Genomic DNA, 13723 nt, shown 5'->3' with positions numbered 1-13723 from the left:
ATGACCTTTTGTTTTTTTGTGAATTGATCTTGAAGGCCTACTGAAAGCCACTACTAGCGACCACGCAGTCTGATAGTTTATATATCAATGATGAAATCTTAACATTGCAACACATGCCAATACGGCCGGGTTAACTTATAAAGTGACATTTTAAAATTCCCGCCACACTTCCGGTTGAAAAACTCCTTTGGATATGATTTATGCGCGTGACGTCACAAAATCCACGGAAGTGGTTGGACCCCATCTGACCCGATATAAAAACCTCTTGTTTTCTTCGACAAAATTCCACAGTATTCTGGACATCTGTGTTGGTGAATCTTTTGCAATTTGTTTAATGAACAATGGAGGCTGCAAAGAAGAACGTTGTAGGTGGGATCGATCGGCGTATTAGCGGCTAAGTACAATACTTACCTACTTACTACGCCTAGCCGATGCTTGCCGCCAAACCCACGGATGAAGTCCTTTGTCGCGCCGTCGATCGCTGGAACGCAGGTGAGCATGGCTGTTGATGGGAAGATGAGGGCTGGCTGGCGTAGGTGGAGCGCTAATGTTTTTAGCATAGTTCTGTGAGGTCCGGTTGCTAAGTTGCTAAATTAGCCTTAGCGTCGTTAGCAACAGCATTGTTAAGTCTTACCAGGCTGAGAATTTTTAACCGTGTAGTTACATGTACATGGTTTAATAGTATTGTTGATCTTCTGTCTATCCTTCCAGTCAGGGGTTTATTTCTTTTGTTTCTATCTTCATTTGAGAACGATGCTATCACGTTAGCTCCGTAGCTAAGTGTGTCACCGATGTATTGTCGTGGAGATAAAAGTCACTGTGAATGTCCATTTCGCGTTCTCGACTCTCATTTTCAAGAGCATATAGTATATAGTTGATACCGAAGTACATGTCAAACTACTTCCTTAACGTAAATGACCGCCATAACCACAACACCAGGGGGAGCTCCACCAACCACGTTAAACCCAGATTCCGAACTAACAAAGGTCTTAACTCATTCTCTTTCTATGCCACATCAATGTGGAATGCGCTCCCAACAGGTATAAAAGAAAGGGCATCTCTATCCTCCTTCAAAACCGCAATAAAAGTTCACCTCCAGGCAGCTACAACCCTAAACTAACACCCTCCCCGGATTGCTAATAATCAAATGTAAACAATCAAATGCAGATACTTTTTCTTATGCCTTCTGATCTCTCTCTCTCTCTCTCTCTCTCTCTCTCTCTCTCTCTCTCTCTCTCTCTCTCTCTCTCTCTCTCTCTCTCTCTCTCTCTCTCTCTCTCTCTCTCTCTCTATGTCCACTACTTGATGTCCATATCGTACCCCCCCCCCCCTCCACACCCTGATTGTAAATAATGTAAATAATTCATTGTGATTATCATGTGTAATGACTGTATTATGATGATAGTATATATGATAGTATATATCTGTATCATGAATCAATTTAAGTGGACCCCGACTTAAACAAGTTGAAAAACTTATTCGGGTGTTACCATTTAGTGGTCAATTGTACGGAATATGTACTTCACTGTGCAACCTACTAATAAAAGTCTCAATCAATCAATCAATCAATCAATCCGAGGTGGTTTAAAATACAAATCCGTGATCCACAATAGAAAAAGGAGAGAGTGTGGAATCCAATGAGCCAGCTTGTACCTAAGTTACGGTCAGAGCGAAAAAAGATACGTCCTGCACTGCCTCTCTGGTCCTTCACTGTAACGTTCCTCATCTACGAATCTTTCATCCTCGCTCAAATTAATGGGGTAATCGTCGCTTTGTCGCTCCGAATCTCTCTCGCTCCATTGTAAACAATGGGGAATTGTGAGGAATACTAGCTCCTGTGACGTCACGCTACTTCCGCTACAGGCAAGGCTTTTTTTTATCAGCGAGCAAAAGTTGCGAACTTTATCGTCGATTCTCTCTACTAAATCCTTTCAGCAAAAATATGGCAATATCGCGAAATGATCAAGTATGACACATAGAATGGATCTGCTATTCCCGTTTAATTAAAAAAAAAATCATTTCAGTAGGCCTTTAAGCCCAAGAAATGCAGCAGCTCTTTGTAGTTTTTGTGATTAGTCCTGCATCTGTTGGTGGGTGTGAGCCAGGAGAGCTAGATCGTCTGCAAAGTGTAGGTCCTCCAGTTGTTCGGTAAGGCTCCACCGTATGCCGGTGTTGCTGTTTTTGGTTGTTTGGTTCATGGTCCAGTCAATACAGAGGAGGAAAAGGAAAGGCGAGAGCAGACATCCTTGCCGCACCCCAGTCAGGACCTCGAAGACCTCTGATGGGCATTGATTGATTGATTGAAACTTTTATTAGTAGAGTGCACAGGTCAGTACATATTCCGTACAATTGACCACTAAATGGTAACACCCCAAAAAGTTTTTCAACTTGTTTAAGCCGCGTAAATCCATTCATGGTACAAATATATACTATCATCATAATACAGTCATCACACGAGTTAATCATCAGAGCATATACATTGAATTATTTACATTATTTACAATCCGGTGTGTGGGATGTGGAGGGTTTGGTTGATATCAGCACTTCAGTCATCAACAATTGCATCATCAGAGAAATGGACATTGAAACAGTGTAGGTCTGACTTGGTAGGATATGTACAGCGAGCAGAGAACATAGTGAGTTCAGATAGCATAAGAACAAGTATGTACATTAGACATACATTTGATTATTTACATTTGCTTATTTACAATCTGGGGAGGTGGGAGGGTGTTAGTCAAGGGTCATGTAGGACAGGGCCGGCCCGTGGCATAGGCCGTATAGGCAAATGCTAAGGGCGCCGTCCATCAGGGGGCGCCACGCCAGTGCCACAAATGTTGGAGAAAAAAAGAAAAAAAAGTTGGTACTATTATTTCTAAATTCATAAAATAATCCCACGTTAATTAAAATGCAAAGTAAAGCCTATTTAATAGAAATATTATTTGTTACAACATTACGCCCCCCCCCCCCCCATCCTCCCGCACGGTGCGCCCCCTCCCTTCCCGTATCATGACTCTTTTTGGACGTCACCACTTAAAAAAATCAACACAAGATGTCAAAACGGCCAAAACTGTCAGGTGCCCAGGGAAGAAAAAAAGGAAAAGAAGAGGAGAAACGAGAAAAAGACAGAGGTAGCAGGTAGGTAACGTTAGCCTACATGAAATTATTTGTCTGTTACAGAATGTGATAGTAACCTGGCTTTTTAGCATTAAGTTAATGTTACATGATTCGGCAATTGCTAATCAATAAATAGCTAGTTCTGTTTTAACGTCGGGTTAATATTGTGGAGGGGGCTAAATTGTTATGGAAAATAATAATGTAACGTTAGGTAATTCCAGTACTCCCACCTTACATTCCTCAGGGACATTTGTTTTAGATCTTTTAAGCAGGTGTTTTTTGTTGACATTGTTATTGCCTTCTGGTTCGCTAATGTTTGCTCTGCAGGTAATAGTCACTTTTCCACCCCTTTATATATTAGGTATAGTTGTAAGCCTAGTTGTTAAAGTGCACATCATTAATAGCTAGTTCTGTTTTAACGTCGGGTTAATATTGTGGAGGGGGCTAAATTGTTATGGAAAATAATGTAACGTTAGGTAATTACAGTACTCCCTGGTGTACAGTCATTTGTAAGTCATTCTAGTTAATGCAATATTAAAAAGCACAAATAGAGAACTCTGTAGGATCCCCTTTTTTTGTAATATAGTTGTTAAAGTCATACTGGTTTGATATCTTGTTTTGTGCAGTGCCTTATTTATATCGTATTTTTCATTTATTTTATGCAACTTGTTGACACGTTTTATTTTGTGTTTATGTATGTAAAAAATATTGTATTTCATATATTCGTTTTTTATTTTTTGTATTCATTTATTTATCCATATTTTTTTTTTATCTTGTTAACAATTCTGATTGTTAATTTGCTTTCTTTAAGTTAAAAAAAAAAGGTCAAAGAAAAAGCTATTCGGTTTCTTGTGAGTATATACACTTCACTGCCGATGTGGGGGTGGGGGGGCGCCACCTAAAATCTTGCCTAGGGCGCCAGATTGGTTAGGGCCGGGCCTGCTGTAGGACACGACATCGCATCCCTTGGTATGTGAGTCAAGGGATGCACTTACATGCGGTACGTTTTTAGCAACACATTATGTGCAGGCTTCCGCAGGCCACATAAAATGAAATGGCAGCTCGTGCTTTTACCCCGGTGGCTAGCACACTATCCTCTCAATCGGACAGTCGAGGGTTTGCGCCCACGCGCGGAGCGTTTGCAACATGGGGAAGATCTGTAAACACAACACAGAGATTAGCATAATGATTTTGCAACAGTAAGCTAAACGTATTCAATGGCATCAATAGACAAAATCCAATGTCATCATTCTGTACACCAGCAGCTGCCACTCACCGCCGCCGTCTCATTTCCATTCAGTCCATTATGCGCGGCTATCGAGAGTTCCATCTGAGCCGTGCTGATTACACGTCGTTTGTGAATGATCACAGCTGAGGTTTGCCATTCCAAAAAGCCATTTAGCTGATTAGCGCCCCGGGGCTCGTCATACATCACAAACATCGCATGCCGCCGCTCCTCAACATGCGAGGCGCACACTTAACTTAATGAACAATAAAAGAGCGGGAAAAATAGACCACGGCGATGTTTTCCCGCTCCGTTTTTGGTTGCAAAACATTTCCTAATTGCACAAGAGGACGCCACACTTTCTTACAGGATGTCATTTTGCTTCCGCAGCGCCGCAAGATCAACTTTGACAAGGCGAAGGGCTTGGTGGAGGTACTGATCGATCGGCCCGGCCCAGAGGACGAGGGCTCGTACACGGCTCAGCTGCGGGACGGGCGCGCCAGGAACCAGTTCACTTTGGTCCTGGTGGATCGAAGTGAGTCCACAATCCAATAAATGTCTGATACTGAAAGTAAATCAAAGACACTATGAAGAAATGGTACAACTTAGTAACCAACATACTCAATCTACAGCGAGGGTGTCAAACTCATTCTCATTGAGGGCCACATCGCACTTAATAATATACGAATTTGCCTAAATATTTTTATTTTCTCTACATACACTGTAAAATTAATTTGTAGATTTTACAGTAAAAAACTGATATTACCGTATTTTACAGACTATATGGCGCACTTAAAATCATTTTTTCCCCTCAATACTCGACAATGCAGCTTATAACCCGGTGCGCCTAATGTAAGTAATACGTTTGGTTGTGCTTACCCACCTCGACGCTATTTTATTTAGTACATGGTGAAATGGTAAGTGTGACCAGTAGATGGCAGTCAAACATAAGTGATAAGTGTAGGCCAGGGGTCACCAACCTTTTTGAAAGCAAGAGCTACTTCTTGGGTACTGATTGATGCGAAGGGCTACCAGTTTGATATACGTTTAAATAAATTGCCAGAAATAGCCAATTTGCTCAATTTACCTTTAACTCTATGTTATTATTAATAATTAATGATATTTACACTTAATTGAACGGTTTAAAAGAGGAGAAAACACGAAAAAAATGACAATTAAATTTTGAAACATAGCTTATCTTCAATTTCGACTCTTTAAAATTCAAAATTCAACCGAAAAAACGAAGAGAGAAACTAGCTAATTTGAATCTTTTTGAAAAAATTAAAAAAAGAATTTATGGAACATCATTAGTAATTTTTCCTGATTAAGATTAATTTGAGAATTTTGATGACATGTTTTAAATAGGTTAAAATCCAATCTGCACTTTGTTAGAATATATAACAAATTGGACCAAGCTATATTTCTAACAAAGACAAATCATTATTTCTTCTAGATTTTCCAGAGCAAAAATTTTAAAAGAAATTCAAAAGACTTTGAAATAAGATTTAAATTTGATTCTACAGATTTTCTAGATTTGCCAGAATAATTTTTTGGAATTTTAATCATAATAAGTTTGAAGAAATATTTCACAAATATTCTTCGTCGAAAAAACAGAAGCTAAAATGAAGAATTAAATTAAAATGTATTTATTATTCTTTACAATAAAAAAAATAAATTTACTTGAACATTGATTTAAATTGTCAGGAAAGAAGAGCAAGGAATTTAAAAGGTAAAAAGGTATATGTGTTTAAAAATCCTAAAATAATTTTTAAGGTTGTATTTTTTCTCTAAAATTGTCTTTCTGAAAGTTATAAGAAGCAAAGTAAAAAAAATTAATGAATTTATTTAAACAAGTGAAGACCAAGTCTTTAAAATATTTTCTTGGATTTTCAAATTCTATTTGAGTTTTGTCTCTCTTAGAATTAAAAACGTCGGGCAAAGCGAGACCAGCTTGCTAGTAAATAAATAAAATTTAAAAAATATAGTCAGCTCACTGGTAAGTGCTGCTATTTGAGCTATTTTTAGAACAGGCCGGCGGGTTACTCATCTGGTCCTTACGGGCTACCTGGTGCCCGCAGGCACCACGTTGGTGACCCCTGCTGTAGGCTATGATGGCAATATAATTGCATTATAATATGACTCAAGTAAACAACACCAACATTTTACATGTTCCACTGAAAATATAGAACATTGCACACGGCGCTCAAAAACTTATCAAAATATTTTAGTATGACTTTGGTAAACTATGAAGCCACACCACTTGATGGATTGTACTGTGCTTCAACATAGGAGTATTATTATGGTGTGTGTATAAGGTAAGACATATTATCAAGGCGTTTTGTTTCGCAATATTATGCAAAAGCAACTGTTCTTACCTTTTGGTCTGCTGATCTGTATTTGGGATCTGCATAAATCCTGAAAAATTGTGCGCCTCCGCCTTTGTAGTCCGTGCCGATAACATAGTCGATAAGCTTCTTCTTTTTCTCTATCTTCTTGTTATGTGACATTCATCCTCCACTGTTGCCATTTCTAATATAAAGTAGTGTAAAGTTCTTACTTATATCTGTCAGTAAACTCACCATGAAAGCACTAAAACATACCGGTGTAGTGAGTTTACATTATTCACCCAAGGAACTTTAGTTATTAGACGGTTCCGGTCGGACGGTTTTTCCACGGGACACATTTCGGGCGTTGTTGTTGTTGCACTAGTGAGCCACGGATGAGGAGATGCTGCTCCGTTATTGATTGAAGTAAAGTCTGAATGTCATTAAAACAGTTAGCGCCATCTTTTGACACTTCTTCCACTCCCGTCCTTGCACGCTACACCGCTACAACAAAGATGACGGGGAGAAGACGCTGTCGAAGTGGAGGCACGTAAAATAAACATCGTCTATGCAACATTTTGAGCAAAGAACCACCATCACATGTTATGTAGACCACAAGGAAGTCTTTTAAATTTAGAAAAAAATGCGCCTAATAATCTGGTGTGCCTTATATATTAAAAAAAAATATCAAAAATAGACCATTCATCAGCAGTGTGCCTTATAATCTGGTGCGCCCTATGGTCCGGAAAATATGGTACTGTAAAAATAGTCTTATTACAACATGTTACAATAAATGGAAAAACAGTACCACGGTTTTCTTTACGGAAAAAAACCATCAGAATTTTACTGTAAGACCTACTCAGTGGCCTGGTGGTTAGATTGTCCGCCCTGAGATGGGTAGGTCGTGAGTTCAAACCCCGGCCGAGTCATACCAAAGACTATAAAAATGGGAGCCATTACCTCCCTGCTTGGCACTCAGCATCAAGGGCTGGAATTGGGGGTGTATTCTGGACATCTGTGTTGGTGAATCTTTTGCAATTTGTTTAATGAACAATGGAGACTGCAAAGAAGAAAGTTGTAGGCGGGATCGGTGTATTAGCGGCTGGCTGCAGCAACACAAGCAGGAGGACTTTGACTTGGATAGCAGACGCGCTATCCGACGCTAGCCGCCGACCGCACGGATGATCGGGTGAAGTCCTTCGTCGCGCAGTCGATCGCTGGAACGCAGGTGAGCACGGGTGTTGATGAGCAGATGAGGGCTGGCTGGCGTAGGTGGATAGCTAATGTTTTTAGCATAGCTCTGTGAGGTCCGGTTGCTAAGTTAGCTTCAATGGCGTCGTTAGCAACAGCATTGTTAACCTAATAGTATTGTTGATTTTCTGTCTATCCTTCCTTATTTCTTTTGATTCTATATGCAGTTAAGCCCGATGCTATCACGTTAGCTCCGTAGCTAAATTGTTTCGCCGATGTATTGTCGTGGAGATAAAAGTCACTGTGAATGTCCATTTCGCCTTCTCGACTCTCATTTTCAAGAGGATATAGTATCCGAGGTGGTTTAAAATACAAATCCGTGATCCACAATAGAAAAAGGAGAAAGTGTGGAATCCAATGAGCCAGCTTGTACCTAAGTTACGGTCAGAGCGAAAAAAGATGCGTCCTGCACTGCACTCTAGTCCTTCACTCTCACGTTCCTCATCCACGAATCTTTCATCCTGGCTCAAATTAATGGGGTAATCGTCGCTTTCTCAGTCCGAATCTCTCTCGCTGGTGTAAACAATGGGGAAATGTGAGGAGCCTTTCAACCTGTGACGTCACGCTACTTCCGGAACAGGCAAGGCTTTATTTTATCAGCGACCAAAAGTTGCGAACTTTATCGTCGATTTTCTCTACTAAATCCTTTCAGCAAAAATATGGCAATATCGCGAAATGATCAAGTATGACACATAGAATGGATCTGCTATCCCCGTTTAAATAAAAAAAATCATTTCAGTAGGCCTTTAACTTTAACTTAACTATATACGGTGGTTTTTACGATATATTACAGTGAATGGAAAAACAGATCCACTCTTTTTTAATTCCGGCAACTCAGCCGCCAGTTTTTTGCTGTAAAAAAAAAAAATTTGATAAACTTTTTCCATTTGCAACGTAAAAACAACAATCGTATGTTTTACAGGATAGAAAAACAGTGGTATATTTTTTTACAATTTACAGTAATATGCTGTAAAAACCACCATAAATGTTACCATAAAATCTATTGATCATTTTTAGAGTGTACAATTTGACCAATAACTTGCTTTGAAATTATAAGTCAAGTAGATATTTATTTATATTTTGTAAAGTATGACAATAATATTTGTCGCGATATTGGAAACAAAGTTTAAAAGTTATGCAATTTCATGCTGTACCGTATTTTCTGTACCATAGGGCACACCAAGTTATAAGGCACATTGCCGATGAATGGTCTATTTTTGATATTTTTTCATATATAAGGCGCACCAGACTATAAGGCGCATTAAAGGAGTCATATTATTATTTTTTTTTTTGTAAATGTAAAAGACTTCCTTGTGGTCTACATAACATGTAATGGTGGTTCTTTGCTCCAAATGTTGCAAAGATGATGTTTTACACATCATCTTCAAGACGCTTTCTGACAGTCGCTTCCGGATGCGCCGTTTTGTGGGCGGTCTTATTTACGTGCCTCCACTTCGACAGCGTCTTCTCCCCGTCATCTTTGTTGTAGCGGTGTAGCGTGCAAGGACGGGAGTGGAAGAAGTGTCAAAAGATGGACCGGAACTCTCTAATAACTAAAGTTCCTTGGGTGAATCATGTAAACTCACTACACCGGTATGTTTTAGTGCTTTCATGGTGAGTTTACTGACAGATATAAGTAAGAACTTTACACTACTTTATATTAGAAAAGGCAACAGTGGAGGATGAATGTCCCATAACAAGAAAATAGAGACAAAGAAGAAGCTTATCGACTACGGTGTTGACACGGACTACAAAGGTGGATGCACACAATTTTTCAGGACTTATGCAGATCCCGAATACACATCAGCAAGTACCAGAAGTTAAGAAAAGTTGCTTTTGCATAATATTGCGAAACAAAACGGCAGCTAATATGTCTTACCTTATACACACACCATAATAATACTCCTATGTTGAAGCACAGTACAATCCATCAAGCGGTGTGGCTTCATAGCTTACCAAAGTCCTACTAAAACATTTTGACAGATTTTCGAGCGCCGTGTGTAATGTTCTATATTTCCAGTGGAACATATAAAATGTTGGTGTTGTTTACTTGAGTCATATTGCAGTCTACACATATCTCTTTTGTGTGACTGGTCGCACTTATCATTACACCATGCACCAAATAAAATAGCTTCGAGGTCGGTAAGCACAACCAGAATTATTCCGGGTTATAAGGCGCACTGTCCAGTTTTGAGTGAAAAAAAAAGATTTTAAGTGCGCCTTATAGTCCGGAAAATACGGTACTTAATTTTTTGTCTGTCAAAATGGACAAAAACTAATACATTTAGTAAGAAAAGATATTGTTACTTTATTGACGTATATTTCCATGCATTCGAGGGCCATATAAAATGATGTGGCGGGCCAGATCTGGCCCCCGGGCCTTAGGGATGATGTTTGATAAGAAATTATCGAGTTCGAGCCCATTATCGAATCCTTTTACCGAACCGATTCCTTATCGATTCTCTTATCGAATCCAGATAGGTTGTTGTATATGGAAAAAAACACAATATTTGGTTTAACAAAAGCTCACTTTTATTTTATAAGAAAAAAATAAAATAAATAAATAAATATTGACTGTTACCCCCCTAAAAAAAATAAAAAAATAAAAAATATTGACTGTTGTTACCCAAAGTATATTAAGTGGGATTTTTCAGAAAAACAAATATATAGTGTAACACAAAAACAACCTGTCTCTGTGATCACTATAGGTGTATAAATAATACTATAGTGTTAAATAAAATCAGTCCCTTGGGCACAAAACGGAAAATAATACAGCTCTCCAAAAAGTGCACTTCTGCTGCTATTGGAACATACTAACTACACACACTATGACACTAAGAACACCACAGTCATCAATCAACAATTCTTCTTCCAAAAAATTATGTCTGCTTTTTCAGGATCAAGTCTGACCCGCTCTTCGCTAATGTTTCAACATGCTTGTTGTACTCCCCCCCCCCACTCTTACATGAGAGCGAAGCCTGGCAATAATTGCATATTGCCGTTTCCTCGTCTTATTTTTTTGTAAAACAGCCATGCCTTGAGGCGTTTTTTCCGGTCCATTATTTTTGCTGCTTGTGTGACATCACAGGAAATGACGCGGCTCAGTCTAATGACTGAGCTCCGTCATTTCCTGTGATGTCCCACGGGGCATTTCTTGTGGGACGGGATTCGTTCCCAGGGATTTGAATAAAGAACCAACTCTTTTTCTTTACTGTAGTGACCTCGATAACGGGAACCGGTTCTCAAAAGGGGATTCGAGTCCATGGAATCGATTATTTTCTTATCGAACGGTTCTTTTCTTATCGAACAACCGGGAGAACCGGTTTCGAACATCATCCCTACCGGGCCTTGAGTTTGACACCTGTGATCTACAGCTAATCAAGTGTCTGGTCTTCTCCCAGAGTTCCGTGAGCTGCTGGCACTGGCGCACGCCAAGCGACGCGACCACGAGAGAAAGAGCGGTGAGAGGATGCCGGTGAAAAGAAGAAGTCGTCACACCGTGTGCTCAGTGTCCACCATTCACGTCATCTGCTTGTGATAACTAACGGTGACCTTTGACACACATGAACATGAATACATTAATATCATCATTTGCTTCCCTCAGGACCTTACTTCCAGGAGTTCTTGTCCTGGGGCGTTAACGAGGATTGTGAAGTGGTCATAAAGTGCAAGGTACTTGATTGCCACACTTCATGTAATGTCTGACATCTGTGTTGATGCTCACATTTTTACTATTTCTTCCTACCCAAGTGGGATTGTACTGAATCATCTTCTTGTCAACAGTTACATTTATTTGGATTTATGCCTGGTTCACACCAACGGCGCTTGCCGCGCTTTCAAGCGGCGAGCAAAGCGCCGTCATTTTTGTCAATTTTTCCACGAATATCCCGATCTCTGAAGTAATGTTATGCTTTGATACGCTCTGATACGCTCTGATACGAATTAGTTGCCGCTTTCTTACCGTTCCTCACGCTTTGATCCCTCTTTGATATGCTTTAAATCACGTTTTGATACGTTTTATTACGCTTTATTGAACTTTATTACGCTTTGATGCGATCCTGACGCTTTAAATCAGGCTCTGACACGATTATCAAGCTCTGTTGTACATTGTTACAACAAAAATAAGAAAAAAATGTGAAAAACTCAGTATACTGTTTTGCCACACATTTTTTATATTCATTTATTTTTTCAATTTCTCTTTTTTTTCCGTTATATTATGTTTTATATCTTCATTTCTTTTATTTTTGTCATCTTAATAAATATCTATCTTTCATGCTAGTTGAAAATATTAAAAGGCATTTGTTTTATCCACCCATTTTTTATATTCATTTATTTTTTCAATTTCTCTTTTTTTTCCCGTTATATTATGTTTTATATCTTCATTTCTTTTATTTTTGTCATCTTAATAAATATCTATCGTTAATGCTAGTTGAAAATATTAAAAGGCATTTGTTTTATCCACCCATTTTTTATATTCATTTATTTTTTCAATTTCTCTTTTTTTTCTGTTATATTATGTTTTATATCTTCATTTCTTTTATTTTTGTCATCTTAATAAATATCTATCTTTCATGCTAGTTGAAAATATTAAAAGGCATTTGTTTTATCCACCCATTTTTTATATTCATTTATTTTTTAAATTTCTCTTTTTTTTCCCGTTATATTATGTTTTATATCTTCATTTCTTTTATTTTTGTCATCTTAATAAATATCTATCTTTCATGCTAGTTGAAAATATTAAAAGGCATTTGTTTTATCCACCCATTTTTTATATTCATTTATTTTTTCAATTTCTCTTTTTTTTCCGTTATATTATGTTTTATATCTTAATTTCTTTTATTTTTGTCATCTTAATAAATATCTATCTTTCATGCTAGTTGAAAATATTAAAAGGCATTTGTTTTATCCACCCATTTTTTATATTCATTTATTTTTTAAATTTCTCTTTTTTTCCCGTTATATTATGTTTTATGTCTTCATTTCTTTTATTTTTGTCATCTTAATAAATATCTATCTTTCATGCTAGTTGAAAATAATAAAAGGCATTTGTTTTATCCACCCATTTTTTATATTCATTAATTTTTTCAATTTCTCTTTTTTTTCCGTTATATTATGTTTTATATCTTCATTTCTTTTATTTTTGTCATCTTAATAAATATCTATCTTTCATTTCTTATGCTAGTTTTAATTAATTAATTTAATTAAAGGCATTTCTTTTATAAAACGTAACATATTCTCTTTATTATTAACATTTTCATACAGAAAGTTTATAGACAGTAATGTCAAACTGCAACATCAAACAGCAAACTCTAAAGAAGTACAGAAACAATGATCATCGTATAAAAAAGGCAATGATGCAAAAGAGAATGGATTTGTAATCCTGTGTTGGTTTTACATGTCACTAGTCAATATCACAGTCACTTCCTATTTGTAGGGGTCCGCGCTTTGAACCAAGATCTGTTAAGCTTTCCTACGCTTTTAGTCAAGTTTTGCTGAGCTTTGTCACGCTTTGATACGCTCTCTGCGTTTTATTCCATTCTTTACAGAGCGCAGAATTTTTTTAAACTGTTTATTTAAAAAATTTTGGCGAACTTGCCGCTTCACTACAAGCTTTCCCACGATCCATTAGGACCCTCACGCTTTAATCAGGCTTTTTTACGCTATAACGCCGCTTTGCATGCCGCTTTAAAGCGCCGTCAAAGCGCCGTTGGTGTGAACCTAGCATTAACGAGTACCAAGAGGGTATTTTCCCAATCAACTTGGTGAAAATTAGGGCTCTGCGTATTATAGGCCGATATTGGCATTTTGA

At 37.9% G+C, this 13723-nt stretch overlaps 1 protein-coding gene across 3 annotated transcripts in view; it reads left to right on the top strand.

Annotated features, from left to right (window-relative positions):
- myom3 (myomesin 3) overlaps window positions 1-13723 on the top strand; it is a 248962-nt gene that overhangs the window by 199515 nt on the left and 35724 nt on the right. For all 3 annotated transcript variants that reach the window (XM_062062305.1, XM_062062303.1, XM_062062304.1), the window contains exons 25-27: window positions 4730-4874; window positions 11316-11375; window positions 11519-11586. In XM_062062305.1, coding sequence (XP_061918289.1) covers window positions 4730-4874; window positions 11316-11375; window positions 11519-11586 — 273 coding nt within the window. The remainder of the gene's footprint in view (window positions 1-4729; window positions 4875-11315; window positions 11376-11518; window positions 11587-13723) is intronic.

The sequence above is a fragment of the Entelurus aequoreus genome, linkage group LG11, assembly GCF_033978785.1.
Source record: "Entelurus aequoreus isolate RoL-2023_Sb linkage group LG11, RoL_Eaeq_v1.1, whole genome shotgun sequence".
Classification (NCBI taxonomy): Eukaryota; Metazoa; Chordata; class Actinopteri; order Syngnathiformes; family Syngnathidae; genus Entelurus; species Entelurus aequoreus.
The sequence above is the reverse complement of the archived record's forward strand: the minus strand, read 5'-3'. Positions and strand labels throughout refer to the sequence as shown.